This window comes from Belonocnema kinseyi, chromosome 9 (genome assembly GCF_010883055.1).
Source record: "Belonocnema kinseyi isolate 2016_QV_RU_SX_M_011 chromosome 9, B_treatae_v1, whole genome shotgun sequence".
In the NCBI taxonomy this organism is placed as follows: domain Eukaryota; kingdom Metazoa; phylum Arthropoda; class Insecta; order Hymenoptera; family Cynipidae; genus Belonocnema; species Belonocnema kinseyi.
The window spans coordinates 66,656,000-66,665,198 of NC_046665.1; the positions used below are offsets into that span (position 1 = coordinate 66,656,000).

Consider the following 9,199-nt stretch of genomic DNA (forward strand, 5'->3'; position numbering starts at 1 on the left):
ATACTGAAAATACTTTTTATTATAATAGAAAACGAACTAATCGTCTCAATTTTCTCCGAAAATAAAGAAAAGCATTGCGTCGAAGTTTTACAAGACTATAAGAAATAATTTCAAATTCAGAATAAGTTTTAACGAGACAAAAAATTTTAAACCCTCTGCAATCCCTGACCCCTTACTGAAGTTGGAGACCACTCGAACATAATCTTTACATCTGTATGGCTGCATTCGAGGACGATTTCAGCAATTTCGAAGCGCATTCATTCCTATGCTAATTGGCTCTCTTAGTGTAATCATTGGTACATAATATTTCTCGTGACCGACATTTCGCAAAATGAGGAACTAATCGTTAAATATTCTTACCTTGTAATAATAACAAGAACTTAAAATTTAAAAAAGGTTTTGAGGAACAAATGAAAAAGGATACAATGAGTATTTTGAAGAGAAAACTAGTTGAAATATAATTAACCTGCAAGATATTAGATTCTTGGGTTTAAGGCTCGCGGCCCTGTGGTTGATTTTGTACAGCAATCTTGTACTGGTTCGACCAGGATTCCATTGGCCTATTTCGGAAGACCTGTTTACAAATTAAAAATTTTTAGAAGAATTCTTAGAGTGTCTAACAGACTGGTGATTTTAAATTCCCGGTTTTCTTTCGGTCAGTTTTCCCTTGTTCCGGTCTGATAATTATACATCTTTTTGAAATTTCAATGTACTAATTTTGTCAAAATTATAGTTATTATCGAAAATAACCAGTTCCAAATAAAAATAAAAAATCTTTTAGAAAGTTCCGCGTTCCGAGTCAAAATTCTTTGTTGCTGACCTTTATTATAACTATCTTTTGAAAATCCCCCGTTGCAAGTCAAAATAGTACTGCCTTATACTTCTTTTTAAAATCCAGCTGTAACTCGGTATAATAATTCTTTTGATAAATTTCATGAATCATCTCAATATTATCATTCTTTTCAAAAAATTCCTGTTCAAAGTAAGAACTATAATCATAATTTTAAAGAAAATGTATCTTTTTTAGTTCTTAATTTATTTAGTTTAGAATTTATGTTTTTTCATAGAAAATTAATTTTCTTGGCTGAAAATTCAACTCTTTTGTTCAAAATTCGTCTTTTTGGTTAAAAAATTCATGTCTTTTTGTAGAAATGTCATTTTTTGTATTTTAAAATGCAACTTTATTGCAGAAAATTGAATTTCCTCGGTTAAAGAATTTAATTATTTTGGTAGAAGATTAACTTATTGTTAAAAAATAATATTTTTGGGTTGAAAAGTAAATTATTTTGTATAAAATTCATCTTTTCATCTTTAATTTTCAAAAGTTTGAAAAAATGTTTAACTATCTGGTAAAAAAACTGTTTGAATGAAAATTTCTCTTTTTTAGTTCAAAATTCAACTATTTGGTTTGAAATTTATATAGTTTTTTGAGCATTTTTTTGTAGAAAATTAATTTTCATGATTAAAAATTCAACTCTTTTGTTGAAAATTCATCTATCTTTGTAGAAATGTCATTATTTTTATTTGAAAATGCAACTTTTTTGCAGAAAATTAAATGGCTTCGGGTAAAAAATTCAATTATTTTGGTAGAAGATTAACTTTTTGTTAAAAAATCATACCCTTGGATCGAAAAGTCTATTCTTTTGTAGAAAACTCGTCTTTTAAGCTTTAAATTATATAGGTTAGATATAAAATTAAACTATTTGGTTCACATTTTTTCGTTCAATACTGAACTATTTGGTTTAGAATTCTGTTAAATTTTTGACTTAAGAATCTTTCCTATCTGAAAACTTGTTTTTTTTTTTTTGGTTTCAAAACACATCTCTTTTCGTAGAAGTTTAATCTTTTTATTTGAAATTGCAACTTTTTGTAAGAAATTAAATGGCTATGGTTGAAATTTCATTAATTTAGTAGAAAAGTAACTTCTTGTTGAAAAATCATATTTTTCGGTAGAAAATAAATTATTTGGTTAAAAATTTATGCATTTTGTCGAAAATTTGTCTTTTTCGGGAGAAAACTATTCTTCTTTTTGGCGAAAAATTCAAGTATTTGATTTTAAAATGTATTTTTGTTAAAAATGCCACTGCTTGGTTAAAAAGTAATTGGCTTTGTTTGAAAATTCCAATATTTTGTTGTAAACTCATCTTTTTTGTTTGAAAATGCAACTACTTGTTTGAAAGTGGAAGTATTTATCCTAGCTTGGAAAAAAAAATTGCTGATATTTCCAGATTTTTCTAGGTATATATAAATTCCCTGAGAATTACAAGTTTTCCAGGTGAGTAGACACTCCTATATTTACAATTTCAGATAAATACTAATTTACTAGTTTCATTCTATACCGGATTTGAAGATTTCAAAAACTTTGAAGGTGTCAGTCAAGATATTTAAAAAATTGCAAACAGAACCGCTTATATTGTCGTCAATAGAGTTTTTTTCATTATTCTTTTCGTAATTTAAAAAACTGAAAGTAATTAAATAGCATAACACTTTTAATATTAATTTTTAGTAGAATCGAATGAAAAACCACGGTTTTTCCATAATCCGGTAGACGCTCTAATTATATTTTAAAAGGTAATGAATGATAAAAATGTCATCTTACTCGAGAAACGAAGTTGAGAACATCGAGCTTATTTAATTCTCGTTCTGCCCGCGAGCCCCATTGGTACTGAAATTTCTCAGGATCGCTGTTCTCGATTTTCGATCGAGTTAGATAACGCTGCTTTACAAATTCCTACAAACAAAAATATCAATGACGTAGGATTATTGTCTTATTCTGTTTATAGAAGTGGATCTATTTTTTTTAAGAGTTTGTATTTTCTTTTACCACAGATATCAACTGTTGAACATCTCCGAAATGCTCGTGTCTGAAATCGTCTCCATCTACAATATTCAGTTTCCTGAGAAAATTCCACAGGCTGTCTGCAACAAAAAATTAGATTATTTAAAATAATTTACGAGAAATTATGTAAAGGATATATTAAATAATTCGATTCTGTTTAAAAAAGTGACTATACCTTCCGAACAAACCTCATCGCTCATAAAAATGTGAGATAATGCTAAAAACAAAAGCAACATTGAAGTTTTCTCTGTTGAAAAAGTTAGATGAGGCCTATCGTTCGCAATTTCATTCACGAGAATATACTTTGTACTGTCGACTGAGACAAGCTCATATCCAAAGACCTGTTTTAAAATAAATTTAAACAAAATCTTTCAGAAATTATTGATTCTTTTATTATTACCAAGAAAATTGAATTAAAGATTATAACAGGGTTGCTACAAAATCCCAATTTCAAAATTCCGTGAGTTTTTCCTGAGAAATTTTTTATTTTCCCTGATAGTTATAAATTTTGTATTCAGGTATAAAAAAAATCTTCGCCCAGGAGAACAATAAAGTTGTTGGAGAAAAAAAAGGTTTTTAAAAAATGTATCTTAAAAACTTTTAGCGACAAGAGCAGACTTCAAACAGACTTAAAACAGGGGAAATAAACTTCAACCAAAAACAGTTGTATTTTTAATTAAATAATTAAATCTTCAAGTCCAAGAACTTAACTACCAAAAAAGATTAATTTTAATACAAAGAAAAAATGCTGTATCCAAAAAGACGAATTTTCAACAAAACAGTTCAATTTTAGGCCAAAAAGGGATGACTTTTTAATCAAATAGTTGAATTTTCAACCAAATAATTGAATTTTTAACAAAACGGGTGAATTTTGAAACTAAGAAGATGAATTAACAACCAAATGGTTGAATTGACAAATAAAAAAGATAAACTTTCAACAACAACAAACGAATTTTCAACAAAATAGCCTAAATTTTAAACTAAAATGATGAATCTTTAACAACAACAAACTTTTTTAACGAAGTAGTTCAACTTTCAGCCAAGCATTGGAATTTTTTACCAAAATTTGTAATAAAAAACTGTTGAATTTATCCAACAGACGAAATATAATTAAATAATTTATTTCTTAATAAAAAAAGATTTTACAAACAAGAAAGAAAAAAATGCAAACAAGTTGTTCAAATTTGAACCCAAAAAGACGAATTTTTAATCAGATATTAATTTTTAACTAAAATGGTAAATTTTCAACCAAAAATATGAATAAAAGTTTTAATTAATTTAGCCACGTATTTGAATTTTCAACCAAAAAAGGAAAAGTTAAAATTTCCGATAAAAAAAGCTAACTATCAACAAAATAGTTAAATTTTTAATCAGAGATGAATTTTCAACTCAAATGGAAAATATCACATAGAAAAGGAATTTTTAACAAGATAATTGAATCCTCGAAAACAAGGTTAATTTTTAATGAAACAGTTGCATTTTCAATGAAAGAAGATACATTTTCTAATGAAAGAAATTAATTTTCAAACCAAAAAGACGAATTTTCTATAAGAATGAAATTTTCTAAGAAGCAAAATTTTTCAGCAAAAAGAAAGTTTTTTTTACCAATTTGTTAAATTTTCAACTCTTAAAGGTGAAATCTCTACAAAACAGTAGAATTTTTAACCCAAAAATATGAATTTTTAGGCAAAAAGTTAATTTTTTCTCGAATTACTTGAATTTCCTACGAAAAGAATCAACTTTTTAACTCAGAAAAAGTATTTCTAATAAAACAGTTGAATGCTTAAGCCAAACAAAAAAAAGTCTGCAAAAAAAAAGAATTATGAATTTTCAGCAAAAAAGTGAATTTTTAACTAAAAATGATCCATGTTCAACTAAAAATAGTATGGTTAATTTTTTAGTTCAAGAACTTGATTAAAAAAAAAATTAATCCAAGAGATGAATCTTCGACTCTAATAAAATTATTTTTTACAAAGTAGTACAATTTTTAACAAAGTATGTAGTTGGATTTTCAACCAAAAGAGATGAATTCGAATATAAGAAATTAATTGTTGAATTTTTAACTAAAAAGATCAATTTTCAGCCAGAAATTGTACGGTTAAACCTTAAATCAATAAAATCAATCATTATTTTTATTTTGCAGTTTGAAAATCCTTAAAAAGCTTCAAAATCTTGGAAAATCTTCAAGGTTTTTCTACATTTTTTTCAAATTTTAAATTATGTTTGAAATTTTGTCAGAACTTCTAAACTTCTTTTAAAATGATAAGAAGTTTTATCAACATTTTGCACAAAAAAAACAATCAAATTAAACAAAATTTCCTTAAAATCTTCCAGATTCATTTATACAATTTTGGAATTTTTTTTAAATGTCATATTATAATTAATTTTTAAAGTAAAAATTAATTTTAAATTTCTCTAGGATACTCAAGAAAATGTTTTTTATTCTTTTGAAGCCTTTCACAATTCTTAAAAAGCTTCTAAATTATTTGTTCGAAATCTGAAAAAATCTATATTTTGTTTCAAATTATTTGTGCCGAAATTAGGGACGAAATGCCGGGTTTTTTTTGGTATATGGACACACTTCGTTTACATTATTGCAATTTATTTCAAATTTAGAATTAATTTTGAACCTTTTCGTAACTCCTAAATATCTCTTCAAAATTAAGATGCTGTAAATAGAAAAATTAAAATTGAAAGTTTTCTTTTTTTGCTCAACATTGAATATTTGATTTATAGTTACTGATTTTAAATAAATTGTCAAATATTTCTAAATATTAAGCAAATTGTTCTTTTTCTTCATGGAAAAATTTTAAATTTTCAAATCGTAGATTCCAGCAATATCTAAAATTGAATATAAGCCTTTATTTATGAATATAATACACTTTTGAATTCCTAAAGTACTGTTAAATTTAAAAAAACATTATAATGTATATTCACAGTTGATCAACTAAAAAGTGTTTTTTATCTAATCTTATCGATTTAAAACGGTTAAAAAATAAATTGGAAATAGAACATTTTTTAAGTTGAACTTCAGTTTATTAAAAATTTCCTGACTCTTTCAGGTTTTCCCTGACATTCCCTGACTTTCCCTGGGCAGTTTTAAATTTCCTGACATTCCAGAATTCCCTTATCTGTATCAACCCTGTAAAATAAAAATAGTAAGAAGAATTGAACCCTTTTTAAAGTATCTGCGGCATGTTCCATAACAGGTCGAAAGTATTTGGAGCCGTTGAGTACATTTTTCTGAATGTTCTGCCTTAGAATCGGATACCTTGAACGATCAGAAACGAGAATATACCGAACGACATGTCCCATCAAACGATTTAATTCGTCCTCAGAAGGAACTTTTTGGGATCTGGATTGTGAAGCTTGTGACTGACTATCGTCGTCGTCATCATTTCTTGAATTGTTTTGACTCTTGCTTTTTTTCTTTCTCTGAGATTTTTGAGTCTGAGACCAAAGGGACATTTCATCGTCTGAATTACGATTTACATTTCGACGTCTACCTTGAGATGGTCCTGGCATCTCTTCATCGTCGTCAATAATTACTCTTCTCGACCGTCTTTGCGACATTTTTCTTTCCTAGAGTTTAGTTCCTACCTTGGAAACCTGTAGAAATATTATTAATAATTTTTTTTTCTAATTTTAGTATTTTTATAATTTTTAAACTAAATTATACGACTTTTTCACAGCTTCTATGTTTTTATGTTGTTCAATAATAAACAGAAACTAATCTTACGAAATTATTATCTTAAAATTGTTATTTATTACGGAAAAAATTTTTTTTTTAGATTTGAATGATTCTCTCATATTTCTTATAATCGAAAATACACCAGGTGTAAAAATCCATTATTGCAGTTTTATAGATTTTTTACAGATAATTAATTTTTCTCCTTTGCATCTTTTTTATATCTTTCATCCTTTTTTTTCAAACTTATATTTTGGATTTACAGATAACAGATATTGATTGAATTCAAGAAAAAGGAGGAGGGGCGGAAGAAAAAACGTTAAAATTAAAAACAGGTTTGCTAAAAAATTCCAAGTTTGAAATTTCCTGTCTTTTCCCTAACCAATTTATAATTTTCCTTCACCATTTTAAATTTGTCTTCTAGGTATAAAAACAACCTTACACCCAGGAGAATAATAATGTTAATACAGCGTCATCTAAAAATTACGTGCGATACGTAAAAGACATTAATTGTTAACCAAATAGTAGAGTTTTCAACTCAAAAAGATCGATTCTTAGCAAACAAAAAAAAAAGGAAAATCGATTTTTTAGTTACAAAATTAATTTTCAACCAAGAAACATGGAATTTTCAACAAAAAACTTCAATTTTCAACTAAACTGTTGAATTTTCTATATTAAAAATTCTTAACCAAACGTGTTATAGTTGATATTTTAACCAAAAAATATTTTTATTTTCCGTCAAAATAGTTGAATTAAACCCAAAATACGAATGTTGAACAAATTAGTTAAATCCTCAATCAAAGCAGATTAATTTCCAAACCAGAAAGATGAATGTTTAACAAAGAGTTCAATTTTCAACCGAAAAAATTTAATTTTAAGGCAAAAAGACTAATTTCCTGCAAAAAATTTCAATTTTCAACTTGTGAATATGAATTTTTAACCAAAAAAGTTGAATTTTCAACCATAAATATCAATTATTTACCAAAATAATTACATTTTTGACCCAATTGAGACGATTTAATATAAAAAAAAACATTTTAACTAAAAAGATAAATTAGTAAGCAAAAATCGAATCGCAGTATTTTCAGTTGAAGAAATTAATTTTCAATAAAAAGAAAACGAATTTTTAACCAAATAGTAAAATTCCTAAAAAAAAAATGAAAATTGAATTCAAATGACGAATCTTAAGAAAAATTAAACACATACTTGAATTTTAAAAACCAAAAGATAAAATGTATACATAAAAAAGATACATTTTCCACAAAAAGTGGGATAATAAAAATGTTCAGTTGAAGAAATAAATTTTGAACTAGAATGATGAATCTTCACCCAGAAATATTAATTTGTAACCAGAAAGTACCTAAAATGTTAATTTTCTAATAAAAAACAAATAGTCAACACCAAAAAAGATAAATGATGACAAAAAAAAATTTAGGTAAATTTTCAGTTAAAAAATAAGTTTTCGCAAAAAAAAATTGTTTTGAACCAAACACATCAATTTTTAACCAAAAAGACGAATTTCTAAGAAAAAAATATCAATTTTCTACAAAAAATGAAATAACTACATTTTCAGCAAAAAAAATTAATTTGCAGCTTAAAAAGGAACTATTTTTCAACTAAAGTCAATTTTTAGCCAAAAAGATCAATTTTCTAAAAAAAATGGCTTTGAACAAAATACATGAATTTTAGACCAAGTGGCTGAGTTCAAAGAATTTCCGACCTAATAGTTAAATTTTTAGTAGACAAATTTTCAAACATATAAAATACATTTTCAAAGAAACAGTTACATTTTTAATCAAACCAAAAAATTAAATTTCTATCAAAAATATTAATTTTCTACACAAAATGAAATAGTTAAATTTTCAGTTAAAAAAATTAATTTTCAATAAAAGATACTAAGTTATCATTTTCAAACAAAGAAATGAATGTTCAAGCTAAAAGGGACATTTTCAACCAAGAATATTGATTTGATACAACAAAAATATAACAAAATATATGAATGTTCAACCAAATGGTTTAATTTAAGGAATTTTCAATCTAACACATAGTTAAATGTCTTTCTATAATTCCCTGACCTAAGAATAATTCGATTTCATTATTTTTTCTTTAACTTCCTCAGCACAATATCAAAAAAAGTTAAATATAATTATGTACCGGCAAAAGAGAGGTTATGTATACGAAAATTGATTTTGTGAACTCATCTCGGCTTTACACTTTTTCTAATATTCTATTCTATGATATTTAAAAAAGAACTCACCTTATTTTGCTAGTTTTTCACCTTCCAGAAGTACAATTTGTAAAAAATAACCGCCAATTGTACGAGATAAACAGATCAACAGGGTGCAAGAAGGCACAAGAAGACGACTGACGAGTAACCAGTGATCCGGAGTGACGACAAAAGAGACTACGTGTTTTGTTTTCTGTTGTCGCTGTCGGTAATATAAAATTTAAATTTACTTGATAATTGGCAGCACTGACTACTTCTTAATTCTAAGTTTTTGAACGTTGGTAGAATATTCCACCGTCAGGTGTCAGTACGCGTACCGTTTTCGAAAGCTTTGCTTTGATGGTGTATATTTTTTCCGCGAGTTGAGTTCAGTGATTTCAAACGTATTTGACATATTATTACTTTTTAAAATTAGTTTTCAGTGTATAATTGAAGTAGAAAGTCT

The 9,199-nt window shown here is 26.4% G+C and overlaps 1 protein-coding gene across 1 annotated transcript; it reads right to left on the reverse strand.

Moving 5' to 3' along the window:
* On the reverse strand, nt 1-8,899 carry LOC117179719 (non-structural maintenance of chromosomes element 3 homolog). The gene is made up of 6 exons (XM_033371762.1): nt 8,785-8,899; nt 6,014-6,448; nt 3,015-3,180; nt 2,825-2,919; nt 2,600-2,731; nt 1-574 (listed from the first exon to the last, which is right to left on the reverse strand). The coding sequence occupies exons 2-6, from the start codon at nt 6,410-6,412 to the stop codon at nt 491-493; spliced, it is 876 nt and encodes a 291-aa protein (XP_033227653.1). The 5' UTR covers nt 6,413-6,448; nt 8,785-8,899; the 3' UTR covers nt 1-490.
* Nucleotides 8,900-9,199: the final 300 nt, after the last annotated feature.

What these genes read in the sequence shown, in the direction of transcription:
- LOC117179719 (XM_033371762.1), bottom strand. Translation starts at nt 6,412, where the DNA reads ATGTCGCAAAGACGGTCGAGAAGAGTAATTATTGACGACGATGAAGAG. An exon ending in CGATGAGGTTTGTTCGGAAG is followed by an intron (nt 2,920 to 3,014) that starts GTATAGTCACTT and finishes TTTTTGTTGCAG; the next exon opens with ACAGCCTGTGGAATTTTCTC. An exon ending in TTCTCAACTTCGTTTCTCGA is followed by an intron (nt 575 to 2,599) that starts GTAAGATGACAT and finishes ATTTGTAAACAG; the next exon opens with GTCTTCCGAAATAGGCCAAT.